We start from the raw sequence: 13,223 nt of genomic DNA, 5'->3' as shown, positions 1-13,223 counted from the left end.
TGAGCCACCATGTGGTTGCTGGGATTTGAACTCTGGACCTTCGGAAGAGCAGTCGGGTGCTCTTACCCACTGAGCCATCTCACCAGCCCCCTCTATCTATCTTTCTATGTCTGACCTTGAGTCAGTGCCCTGTCTCCTTGCGGGGGGCGGGAGGGGGGGGGAGCACAGTATCCCTGAAACCATCGCCCTAAACCACCAAGGGGTCCTGCCCCTGTTGCTCATCGCACACATAGAGCAGCCTCTGTGAGAGATGATAACTGGGCAGTTATACAGCAAAGACCAGCTTCAACACCAGAGTAAACTGAGTCAGTGGGGGCCAGGCTGATGGTACCTGGCAGAGGCTGCTACTAATGGTAGCCAGTAAGTAGACACAAAAGGGAAGAATTAAAAAAAAATACACACACGTTTATTTGGTGGATGAAGCAAGACAAGCTCCACAAGCAAGCTCCACCAACTTCACACATAGACAGACAGACAGACATAGACATATATACATATACTAACAGTGGATGGGGCAGAGTTTCAACCACTTTGTGTGTGTGTATGTGTGTGTGTGTACAGACAGGCATGCATGTACACATACATCTGGTGGATGGAGCAAACTCCAACCAACTAATTCTACATATATACATATAAATTCTACATATTTGGTGGATGGAAAGAATCACCAACAACCTTTTCTCCCACAGCTTATATATCCCAGCAAAATCTTTCACAGTACAGAAATTACAATGCTGTTACATTCTATTTTTCTCTAAGTGAATGATTACAATAAGTACACACACACACAAATGTTTCCTGAATACCTTCACATGATCAAATGTTTGAGTATTATGGGTGAAAAACAAACATGAAAAACATTCCCAAGAGCCCACATACGCTGGTAACTAAACAATCTGTTATAGATTAACAAAGTGTATGCAAGCAAGGTCGTTTTCTCAGCCAGTTTCTCTTAACTGAGAGGCAGCAATTTGTGGTTACAAAGGGAAAAAAAAATCAGTTATCTTGTTATTTATCTTAAAAAGAAATTTTATAAAAATTTTAAAAGAATCACAAATCTAAGCCGGGCGTGGTGGCGCACGCCTTTAATCCCAGCACTTGGGAGGCAGAGGCAGGCGGATTTCTGAGTTCGAGGCCAGCCTGGTCTACAAAGTGAGTTCCAGGACAGCCAGGGCTATACAGAGAAACCCTGTCTCGAAAAACCAAAAAAAAAAAAAAAAAAAAAAAAAAAAAAAAAAAAAGAATCACAAATCTAAACTTCTGTATAAAAACCAACCAGCCATTTCTATTTTAAATCCTCAAGATGCATAGCTACCCATTAGCAAATTTTATCAGGAAGTTGAGGGGGGGAAAATGGGTACCAGAAATTAATCAACACCTTGATGACCAGCCCAACGTTAGCAAGGGAGTCACATTAGCCAGTGCCAGCCAGGCTACCATTGTTCTTGTTTCCAGACCATAAAAAAAAAACCTCTAGCTCAGTTATTAATAGTGTGCATTTCTGAAGTACAAACTGTCCCCCAAGATAAGAGCCACTAACAAAAACATCTATTCTCCAAATTCCTTTGTTTGTTTTTCGAGACAGGGTTTCTCTGTGTAGCCCTGGCTGTCCTGGAACTCACTCTATAGACCAGGCTGGCCTCGAACTCAGAAATCTGCTTGCTTCTGCCTACTAATTGCTGGTACTAAAGGCATGCGCCACCACTGCCTGGCTCCAAATTCTTTCTAAAAGTGGTGATCATTGCTAACAATCTACATCTTTCTCAGGGTGGTGGATGAATCATTAATCTCTCCAGCAGCAGTGCCTGAAAAAGACCAAGCACTAATACTGTAAGTGCCAGTGATGCAGCCCGGTGTGGGGCTAGAAGCCCCCACGGAGTTTTCACGCAAGTCATGGACTGTACGGGGTGTGGTAGGAAGACAAGTTGAACAGAACTCTACAATAGCATACATGAAGGTCTCAGGAAGTCCTCAGGATGACACAGAGGGCCCTGCTTCTTGGAGGCACACCCATTGTGGGTGGGCCGGATTCCGAGAGTTCTAAAGCCTTTTCAATGCCTCCTAAACAAGCCTCAAGGACTATAGGGACCAGGTGAGTCCTCACAGCCCCTGGAATGGCTGGCATCTGGCAACCTACGTGGCTGCCTCCTTGTCTACTGGAAACACCTTCCTAGCAGCCCCTGAGAGCTCTAGGCAATTGACAGGCTCCATGAATTCAGTCCAGAGCACCTCCCCTGCTGTCCTGTGCTGAGTTAGACACCATGACCCTGTCATGCGACATTCAACCCTACAAGGGATTAACAGCAAAGCTGTCATTCAACCCAAGGCCTGTGCGGGTTGCTAGGCAAACGCTTTGCCACTGAGCGACCTTCACAGCTCTTGCTTTTTTTGGGTTTTTTTTTGTTTTTTTTTTGTTTTAAATCATGCCAGGCAGTGGTGCCACATGCCTTTGAATCCCAGCTCTTGGGAGGCAGAGGCAGAGGCAGGCAGATTTCTGAGTTCAAGGCCAGCCTGGTCTACAGAGTGAGTTCCAGGAAGCCAAGGCTATACAGAGAAACCCTGTCTCGAAAGACAAAACAAACTGTAAAAAAAAAAAAAAATTGGGGCTGGTGAGATGGCTCAGTGGGTAAGAGCACCTGACTGCTCTTCCAAAGGTCCGGAGTTCAAATCCCAGCAACCACATGGTGGTTCACAACCATCCGTAATGAGATCTGACTCCCTCTTCTGGAGTGTCTGAAGACAGCTAATAATCAATAAATAAATCTTTTTTTTTTAAATCATGCATATGAATATTTTGCCTCCATGTATATCTATCTGCCTACCACACGCATGATTGGTGACATAGAGACCAAAGAAGGCCTTGGATCCCCTGAAACTATAGTTACAGGTAGGCTTTTCTTTTCTTTCTTTTTTCTTTTTTTTTTTTTCGAGACAGGGTTTCTCTGTGTAGCCCTGGCTGTCCTGGAACTCACTCTGTAGACCAGGCTGGCCTTGAACTCAGAAATCCGCCTGCCTCTGCCTCCCACTGCCTGGCAACAGTTAGTTTTGAGCTATTATGGATGCTCAGAACCCAGGTCCTCTAGAAGAAGAGTCAGTCCTTGTAACCGCTGAGCCATCTCTCCAGCCCCTCTTTGGATTTTTTTGAGATGGTCTCACTATGTCACCCACACTGGCCTCAAACCCAATCCTGATTCTGCTTCCCCAGTGATGGAGTCACAGGTATTTGTCACCATGCCCAGAACAGGCCTGCTCCAACCAACCTCACTTTTGTTTTCTGAGATAGGATCTGCCTAGCCCCGAACTTGCTTATGGGGATCAGGCTGACCTCTAACTCAAAGAGATATATATGCCTGCCTCTGACTCTGGAGTGCTGGGATTAGGGGTATTCACCGTGATACCTGGATTCTACTTCTTTTCTTATTATCTGCAGCCACTGAATTAAGTCTTGCAGGAGTCCTAGGGAGTCACTAACCAGGGAGCACTGTTTGCTCTATTTTAATTTTGTGCTGTGATAACACACAGAAGTTGCCACTGTAGTCACTTGGATTACATTTCAGTGGCACTGAGTTCAGCCATTGTATTGTCAGTATTGTCATTTCCACACCTTCATCTACCCAAGCGAAACCTTCACAAGTAGTAACTCCAGTTCCCGGTGCTGAAGTTCACCATTTGACTTTTTTTTTTTTTTTTTTTTTTTTTTTGGCCCGAGGGAACAATTGTTGCAGCATACAATAGAGGTGAAAGAACAGATTTCTGGAGCTGCATTTTTTCCTTCTACCACCGTGAATCCTTGGCAAACTTCTATACACACACACACACACACACACACACTCTCACCTATGCAGTGAGCTGGCTGGGAATGAGCAGGAGAGGCAGTGTTAGCTGCATGAGGGCTGGCTGTTCTGGCTTTCGGAGCTCAGGCAGGTCTCCCCTTTGAGGGAGAGATCTAGGGAAGCCAGAACAGCCAGGCCTACACAAAGACTTCTCCCTAGGGGATACAGGAAAAGAAAATCAACCTAGTCTCAGCCCCCAGCTGCCTAGCAATGAAAAGAAATAGGAAAGGCAGTTTGGGTAGACGGCATCTTCAGAGCTACGTGTAGGGAACACTCTCAGGTGGGCTCTCCCAGTTCCCAGTTATGGCTCTTCCATAGGACCAGCAGGGATGCTGCATTGCAAGGATGCTAGCCATAAGAAACATTGACATGTGTAAGTTCGGAACAGGTCTAAAGCAGTTGACCCGTGAGCTCAAGGATACTCAGCTATATTCTTTCCCCACCCTGCCCTACCCTCCAGAATACTAGGGGGCAGAGTTCGTTAGGCATTGGGCTCATACTCAACCACACCCCAGAGGGCTAGGGTCAGGACTGGTGTGAACCTGAGTGGAAGAAGGCCACATTGTCTCTGGGGCTACCGAAGCCCTCTTCCAGAAGGCCAAAATGCCTTGTGACCCGGGAATTGTCAGCTCCTGGAGATTCCAACCCCTCCTTCAGCCTGCCACCTGGATAGAGATAAGGCTCAGGGGTCAAAGGCTGGAAGGCTCAATGGGGGAGGGGCACAGCTGGGGGCCCCAGCCCTGCCCTACCTCCCGTCTTCTTAGCTCAGGCATTAGCACTCACAACAGGGCCTCAAATGCCTACTGCTCAACTCAAACTCTTCCAAGCCCCAAAAGTTGGCTAGGACCAAAGTCACATCTTTGTTTCCTGTTTGTCTAGGTTGGGGCTTTAGCCGTTTCCTGGGGATTTTCCCCGAGGGCTGGGGGTGGGGGAGCATGACGCAGCAAGTACCCTGCAGAAATCTCCCATTGTAGCCCACGTTGGACCCAGCGGCCTTAGCTCCGGAGCCAAGAGCAGCACCCCCACCCTCACCCAGGCTACAAGATTTGGAATTTGTCTAAGCTGCTTGGGCTGAGAGGCAGCTGGTGAAGGGTGGAGGGAAGCCTAAGAGCTCTCCTGAAAATGTCAAATAGAACGCCCATGTTTGACTTGATAACATCTACGGGCTCAAACCCTTAATCCCCTAGTTTCTGGTCCAGTGGCAAGATAACAGGCGAGGGTGATCTGGGCTCTTCAGGGAAACAGAGAAAGCCCTGACTGGCAGTTCAGGGTGTGACAGGCTCAAGCCGCCCACCTAAGGACAGGGACCCACCTTTAGCTCCAGCCCCAGGAGGCACCAGCTCTTTCTCCCCAGGCTCTCAGGGAGGATCTGCCACTGGAATGGCTAACCCAGCAGCCAATCACAGAGCCCTGCAGGAAATATCTGGGAGAGGTCTTGGAGCTAGGGCCAAGGCAAGTTGAACCCAGCTCCAGTCTGGCCCCGGACAGTCCCAGCTGTCTCCAGTTAGTCCAGAAGTCAGAACCTCTACAAGGAACGCTTTTGGGGGCCTGAGGCGTGATGCTCCCAAAGTCGGTCACACAGGGACTCCTGTTGGCTCTGCTGGTGGGCACAGCAGCAGTGGCCCGGCCCAGTAACCTGCTCAGCCTGCTCACCTCGGGCCAGGGTGCTCTGGATCGCCTGGAACTGGACGGCCTGTTAAATACGCTGGTGGCCCGTGTGCACTGCACCGACGGGCCGTGTGAAAAGGTAACACCCCCACCCGATGGGTCCCCCAGCCCCAGCCCCTTCCTGCCCGCTCCACCCTGTGGCAGGCACTAAAGAGATCTGGGCAAACTCCAGGAGGCGGGTCTGGAGGCTGGTGTCTGCACCTGATGGCAGGCTGGAGCCTCCCTTCCGTTTCTGGGGGGCTTATGCAGGCCTGGGCCTCCATCCTGGGACACACAGCTCCATTCCCCCAGGCTATCAAATTTGTGGTGACTCCGGGTGACTACTCTCACCTTCAGGATGGGGGAGTAATTGCTGGGGACCCCTTTGTGTAGGCTCCTAGTCAAGCTAAGTGTGCAAGGGGCAGAACATGACATGAGATAGCTGATAGAATCCATTCCCTGCCTATGCCTGGTAGGCCCAGTTTAGCCCAGATCCTGTCTAACTGTTTGCCTACAGTGTCTGTCTGTGGAGAATGTCTTGGCTCTAGGCAAACCTGACAAGCCACAGCCTGCCCCAGAATCAGTCCTGGAGTCCAGATACATTATTTACCTTAGTGCTGCTGCTGCCCTCTACCTTAACAACCCAGAGAAAACATGCAAGGACATCCAAGCTGGCCTCTTGGCCTCCCATGTGGACGATTACCTGGCCACACTGGAGAGTCCAGAGGCCATGACCCTGGGTCTGAGCCAGCTACTGCAGAAGATTGAGGCCCATGCTGCCAGCCAACCCACCAAGGTGAGGGCCCAGAGGGTTTTTGGGGATAATGACAAGGACCTTAGTGCCATGGAAGGGAGGCTGCCCCAGCAAGGGAAATGTCCCACATGCAGCCTCATTGGAGATACCTAGGTGGGAATCAGTCTTGCGCACGGTTCGTAGAACGGGGTCTGCGGGAGTCTGGGGGAACCCTTTGGGGGAAATGACAGCCAGGAGAGCTCTGGGGCCAAGGTCATAGGCCACAGTGAAGGATGTGACCAGCTGGGGCAGCCTAGGCTTATGGTATAGGTAGCTGGTATAGGGACATAGGCTGATGTCTTCCGTGAAATCTGGGAAGTAACTTGAGGAGGTTGGAGCCGGGTGGTGGTGGCGCACGCCTTTAATCCCAGCACTCGGGAGGCAGAGGCAGGCGGATTTCTGAGTTCGAGGCTAGCCTGGTCTACAGAGTGTGTTCCAGGACAGCCAGGGCTATACAGAGAAAGGAAGGAAGGAAGGAAGGAAGGAAGGAAGGAAGGAAGGAAGGAAGGAAGGAAGGAAGGAAGGAAGAACTTGAGGAGGTCGGGAGTTGACAGGAGATCCAGCCAGTGAGGTGGACTCCTGAAGCCGATACTGAGGGCAGAGTCAAGGTTAATCTCTTTTACAGACCTGTGTAGATCTTCCCCAACTGCTGGAGGAGGCTGAGGCTGCAGGGGTTTCCAGAAGCCCCGGCCTGGTCTTGACTGCCTTGCTGGATCACGTCATTAATGGGTCCTGCTTCCAAGGCCTGCCTAGCCCTCAGTACTTTGTGGACTTTGTGTTCAGGCTACACAGTAGTGACCCTCCCAATATCACGCTGCATGGTGAGGCCTAGGCTACGATCATCAGCCGCTACTCTTGCGGGAGGAGGGGACAAAGCTGGAGCTGAGCGCACTGACTGAACTGTTTTTGTTTTTGTTTGTTTGTTTGTTTTTTTCTTTTTCTTGCCAGAACTGGAGAATTTGATGCATCAGCTCGGGGTGGGTGAAGAGGACCACGGTGATCATGATGACCACAGTGACCATGATGACCACAGTGATCATGCTGACCACAGTCATCCGGTCAGGAAAGCCAGCCACCAAGACTCTGAGCCCCATACTCCCCACAACAGCAGCTCAAGTGTATGGGACACGGTACGCCACTCATGCCGTTCTGGAGAAAGAAGATGGCCTTCCATGGGTCTTGCTCAGGCACCTGACTCCTGTCCTGTCCTCTTTGCCTCCAGCTGTGCCTGAGTGCCAAAGATATAATGGCTGTGTATGGGCTATCTGAAGAGGCTGGGGTGAACCCGCAGGCCTGGGCCCAACTGACCCCTGCCTTGGTCCAGCAGCAGCTAAGTGGAGCCTGCAGCCCCTACCCCACTATCCGTATTCAAGACCAGCTCAGTCAAACAGAGAGTGAGTGTCCCCCCCCCCCCAGGTGCTAGCCTCATGTTATTGGACTCTAGAAGGGGGCATGAGTTGGCATTGAGGAATGAGGAACCACTAAAGGAGGAAGAATAGTGGATTTCAAGGCTAGTGGGCCAGAGTAAATAAATCCCTGGCACCTACTGACAGCATCTCTGTTGAGATCCTGCCCCCTGCATCCGGCTCGGCTGGACTTGGGAGGTTGCCTGTCTAGGAAGCAGGGGGAATCTCAGTGTAGACTCACCCACAGGGTATCTCTATGGCTCGCTGGCCACCCTGCTCATCTGCCTCTGTGCTGTGTTCGGTCTTCTGCTGCTGACCTGTGCCAAATGCAGCACAGCCACCCACTACATCATGCAGACCTTCCTAAGCTTGGCTGTGGGAGCACTGACGGGCGATGCTCTTCTGCACCTGATACCCAAGGTCAGCCGTCACTCAACAGGATCCTCCCCCCCAGCCCCCCACTGCCCAGCCCCAGCCTCAAGCCTCTTGTAGCCCGGTCATTCCTCAGTCAGTATCCACCCCCTCCTCAGGTGCTGGGACTGCACACACATGGTGGAGAGGGTCACACCCACGAGGAGGAGGTGGGCGTTGGTGGGCAGGCCACCTGGCGCCTGCTGGCTGTACTTGGAGGCTTCTACATCTTCTTCCTGTTTGAGAGCTTCTTCAACCTCTTGTTGCCCAGGGACCAGGTCAGGCTCTGAGGAACTACTAGGTGGGATGGGTAAGGCCTTCACGGGCTCTGACCAGCTTTTCCACAGGATTCTGAGAAAGATGGGCCTTGTAGCCATGGTGGGCACAGCCATGGAATATCTCTGCAGCTGGCACCAAGCAATCTCCGACAGTCCAAACAGACCCATGAAAGCTCTCGTTCAGACTTGGTAAGAGGCAAGTCCTACCTCACATGGAACCCTTTAGTTATTTATGTATTTGCCTGGATTCATTCTTGCTCTTCCCCCTGAAAGACCCACAACGTGAGGACTCCCCCACGTTCTGACTCAGGAGAGGCGACACCCCAAAATCACCCACAAGAAACGATCTTGCTGCAAATTGCAAGAGGATTTTTATTCAAGAGCGCTCTCGGGCCCACGGTCATACACCATGCAGGGGTAGAGGACCGTGGCGCCCCGAGTAGCTGAGTAAGGGGGTATTTAAAGGAAGAAACCACAACTCAAGGAGGTGGGGAGGGCGTTGTTGGAAAATACCAAAAATACCAGTTAAGAGTCACAAGGAAGTGCAAAGTCACAAGTGTCAGGTTATCTCTCAAGACAGTTTCTAAGAGCCCCTAACAATCTAAGAGCCCCTAAAGATAGCACATTTGCATTGCAGGTTCCAGTAATGGTCAGGGTGCCATTCTTTGAATGAACACTCTTTGAACCCAGGAAGCGGGTGGGTGGAGGAAGGAATGTCGCTATCTGTTTTATGACCAGCACCTGGAGCACTAAGCCACAAAAGCCACACTCCCAAGCCTGGGCCCAAAAGCCTCGAATTTTGTTACTTCTTCACCCCACTCCCGCCCCCCAGGTGGCAGAGGAGACCCCGGAACTACTGAACCCAGAGACCCAGCGACTGAGAGCAGGTGAGCCCCAGGGAGTTCCTGGGGGGGGAGGGGCTGCAGATCTGGGGTTTGCCATAGGCATGTGCAGAACCTGGCCTACAAGATCCACGCTTGCTATGACCATAGAGCTGAGACTGTTGCCCTATCTGATCACACTGGGCGACGCGGTACACAACTTCGCTGACGGGCTCGCTGTGGGCGCCGCCTTCTCATCCTCATGGAAGACTGGGCTGGCCACTTCATTGGCGGTGTTCTGTCATGAGCTGCCCCACGAACTCGGTGAGCTCTGGGACGTGGCTTGAAAGGGTGGGGCTTAGTGAGAAGAGCGATCTATTCTGGAGGTGGCCAAGGCCAGAGGAGAAGGGACAAGGCCTTTCTATGAGAGAGGCATGTGATGGGGTGGGGGTGGAGGGCGTGGCTAAATGTAGGATGGATTGCTGGACTGCCTTTGGGTGTGTCTGTCTGGGATGTGGGTGTGACAGGCGTGGTGGGCTGTACCTGACCTGTGGGCAGAGTTCTCGCTGACTTGTTGCGTTCTAGGGGACTTCGCTGCTCTGCTGCATGCTGGGCTGAGTGTGAAGCGTGCGCTTTTGCTGAATCTGGCCTCAGCGCTCACAGCATTCGCTGGCCTCTACGTGGCTCTAGCAGTCGGAGTAGGCGAGGAGGGCGAGGCTTGGATTCTGGCTGTAGCAACCGGCCTCTTCCTTTACGTGGCGCTTTGTGACATGGTTAGAAAGGGGAAGAGCCTTATGTAGGGGTGGGGAGCTAACCAGGGGCTCCAAACAACTGGCAGCTGACTTGGTGCCCTCTTTTCCTCAGCTCCCAGCCATGATGAATGTGCGCGACCAGCGGCCCTGGCTTCTTTTCCTGCTCCACAACGTGGGTCTGCTGGGCGGCTGGACCGTCCTGCTGCTGCTGTCGTTGTACGAAGACAACATCACCTTCTGACAGCCCTATAACATCCCAGTCCTTGTCCCTGTCTGTTGATTCTGCTTTACCTTCTTAAGCCACCTAATTGTTGGACCCACTACGGGTAGCCAGAGGCTTCGAGCCTCATTTCCTTGCTCTGACTTCAATAAAGACTTTTCCATCAAACCCAACTACACTGTCTTCTTGTAGAGTCTCCTGGTGAAAGCTCTGGGGCAGGCCACTACCTCCATCCTCAGTGTTTGCTATGGACGGCTCCACTGGGGGTCCTGTGGACAGCCAGCTTGTCTTTCCTATAATCAAACCTGGGGAACCCTCAGAGTTCTCCAGGATCTGATGGGGTCCTTGTCTCGAGTCAAAACATTACCAACAAGCTGGGCAGTGGTGGCGCACGCCTTTAATCCCAGCACTCGGGAGGCAGAGGCAGGCAGATTTCTGAGTTTGAGGTCAGTCTGGTCTACAAAGTGAGTTCCAGGACAGCCAGGGCTACACAGAGAAACCCTGTCTCGAAAAAAACAAACAAACAAAAAAAACAAACAAACAAAAAAGAAAAACCAAAAAAAGAAAAGAAAAGAAAAGCATTACCAATGTTGCTTACAAATATGAGGGCTCATTTCTGCCACGAAGAGAAGCCTAGAGATGATCCAACCAAAGGACAACCCGTTAATGGTTAATGTGCAGCTCCCGGCAGAAGTGGCTATTCCAAATCCCCTTGCATTAGCCTTTGGAGGTTGACATAGTTGTCTCCCCTAGACTAGGTGCCAAAAGAGCAGAACTTTATTCTCTTGGTTCTGGAGGCTAGAAGACCAAAGGCAAGTTTTCAATCAGGCAAAAGAAATTGATCAGGGGAGGGGGGGGGGTGCTGGAGAGATGGCTCAGTAGTTAGAAGCACTGACTGCTCTTTCTGAGGTCCTGAGTTCAATTTCCAGCAACCACATGGTGGCTCACAACCATCTGGGATCTGATGCCCTCTCCTGGTGTGTCTGAAGACTGTGTACTCACATAGATAAAATAAATAAATCTTTAAAAGGAAGGGAAAAAAAGGGTCTGGGTTCTCAAGAAAGTCACCACGGAATCCAAAACATTTCAGCAGGACCAACAGTTTTACTTTTGCAGGAAGGGTGTGCAGCTGTGCTAAGTTAAGCGAGCAAGTGAGCACGTCCATCAAAGGTACGGATGGGTTTTTACAATACTTAATTCAAAAGGATCCAGTCTCAATGTGTGGTTAAAGCTTAGCCTCATATTCCTGCATGATTGACTGGCAAAAGCAGGACAGGGCAGGTGCTAGGGAGAGGTAGACTTGAACTGTGCTGACGGTTAGGCCAGACGTGGACGTCCATGCCTGTAATATCAGCACTTAGGAGGGGTAAAGGCAGGTGAATTTCTGCTAGTTCAGGCCTGCATGCTTTATAACATGAGTTCCAAGCCAGTTGAAGCTACATAGCATGAGTCTGTGTCAAAATAAATAAAAATTTAAAAAAATTTTCTTTTCAGGATAGCTGGAGCTATGTAGAGAGATAGAAGGACGTTGAATTTACCAAGTGGTTGCTTTATTTGCAATGTTTGCTGTCTCTGTTTACATTTTGAGATGTATGTCTTACTGTGTTTTGTTTCTTTGCTTGGCTTCTCTAGACAGGGTTTCTCTGTGCAGCTCCTGCTGTTCTGGAACTACATAGACCAGGCTTGAACTCACGAGATGCACCTGCCTCTGCTTCCCCAATACTGGGTTAAAGGAATGGACTACCACCGACCAGAGTTAGAGCTGCTGGGCAACAGGAAGGGGAGGGCGTGCTGTCCTCATCTTCTTTACCTTCCGCCGGCCCACACAGCCCTGAAGCTCCTCATCTTCTTCCAGCTGCTGGGACAGGCCATCAGCATCATCCTCTAGAAGAGTTAAGTCTGCTGAGCTCGCCTGAGCCTAGGGTGTTCTAACTCCCCTGATCGCTAGGACAGAGCAGCCACGAGCAGGAAGGAAGATTCTAGGGTCTGGGAGCTCTGTAGCCAGGTAAGGCAAAGCTGACTTCCAACCAAACTCCACCAGCAGCAGCTGGCTTCAGTTAGTTTGTTTAGTTGGGTGGTGGGATTTGTTTGTTTGTTTGTGTGTTCCTGTGTTTGTTTTTAGATGGGGGTTCTCCTCGTACCCCTGATTGTCCTGGAGCAGGCAGACTTGAACTCAGATCAGACTGCCTCTGAATTCCAGGGCTGGGAGTAAAGGTGTGTACCACCACCACCCAGCTATCATTATATATTTTTGATTAGCTTGGAACTCAACCAAACCAGGCAGAGCTTTGTACTTCCAGAGATCTGCTTGCCTCTGTATTATAAGCCCTGGGGAAGGGCACGGCTCTTTAACCCAGAGAGATCACTACAACAAAGCAAAGAAATGACTTCACAAAAGTCCAACTTGGCAAACTACTACTACTACGTAATTTAATGAGTTTATTATTAATAAATTATTATTATTTAATGAGTTTATTGGGTCTACTTACAGCAGAAGAGGTAAAGAGTTATATTTACAGGAGAATGATTCAAAAGCAGCATTATCACAAAGCTCACCCAGGAGCTGGAGAGATGGCTCAGCGGTTAAGAGCACTGACTGTTCTTCTAGAGGTCCTGAGTTCAATCCCCTGCAACCACATGGTGGCTCATAAAACATCTGTAATTGGATCTGATACCTCTTCTGGTGTGTCCGAGGGCAGCTACAGTGTACTTGTATACAGAAAATAAATAAATAATTCTAAAACAAAACAAAAAATTCACCCAAAGTCAGACATGGTGGTGCACCTCTTTAAAATGAGGGTTAGGACGTCAGGGAGGCAGATCTCTGAGTTCCAGGCCAGCCCCTGTAGCCAGCACAGTCTGGGGCTAACTGAGATATGTCTGGGAAAAAAAACAACCAACCAACCAAACAAACAAACAAACAAACCACACAAAGCTCTCCCTGCCTGTATGACCACTTCACCCCAGAGCTGCAGGTGTTAAGAGCTCCCTCTGGTAGTTTCGGGAACTCTTGAACCTTCTACTGTTTACTTCTGGAGTCTTTTTTTTTTTTTTTTAAGATT

General features: G+C 50.2%; 1 protein-coding gene across 1 annotated transcript; it reads left to right on the top strand.

Annotated features, from left to right (window-relative positions):
- The first annotated feature begins 4,719 nt into the window (after positions 1–4,719).
- Slc39a4 (solute carrier family 39 member 4) lies at positions 4,720–10,334 on the top strand. Its single transcript, XM_021183221.2, has 12 exons — positions 4,720–5,580; positions 5,998–6,276; positions 6,899–7,094; positions 7,222–7,403; positions 7,496–7,667; positions 7,927–8,099; positions 8,210–8,368; positions 8,438–8,557; positions 9,201–9,255; positions 9,361–9,513; positions 9,775–9,962; positions 10,054–10,334. Exons 1-12 carry the CDS (start codon positions 5,392–5,394, stop codon positions 10,180–10,182), a joined length of 1,995 nt encoding a protein of 664 aa, XP_021038880.1. The 5' UTR covers positions 4,720–5,391; the 3' UTR covers positions 10,183–10,334.
- The last annotated feature ends 2,889 nt before the right edge of the window (positions 10,335–13,223 follow it).

The sequence above is a fragment of the Mus caroli genome, chromosome 15, assembly GCF_900094665.2.
Source record: "Mus caroli chromosome 15, CAROLI_EIJ_v1.1, whole genome shotgun sequence".
In the NCBI taxonomy this organism is placed as follows: Eukaryota; Metazoa; Chordata; class Mammalia; order Rodentia; family Muridae; genus Mus; species Mus caroli.
Note: the sequence above shows the minus strand (reverse complement) of the source record. Positions and strands in the feature narration are given on the sequence as shown.

Excerpts from the sequence above, each read along its gene's own strand:
- Slc39a4 (XM_021183221.2), top strand. The coding sequence starts at position 5,392 with ATGCTCCCAAAGTCGGTCACACAGGGACTCCTGTTGGCTCTGCTGGTG. Across the intron at positions 7,095-7,221 it reads TCCCAATATCACGCTGCATG|AACTGGAGAATTTGATGCAT; the intron begins GTGAGGCCTAGG and ends TTTTCTTGCCAG. Across the intron at positions 8,558-9,200 it reads AAAGCTCTCGTTCAGACTTG|GTGGCAGAGGAGACCCCGGA; the intron begins GTAAGAGGCAAG and ends CCCGCCCCCCAG.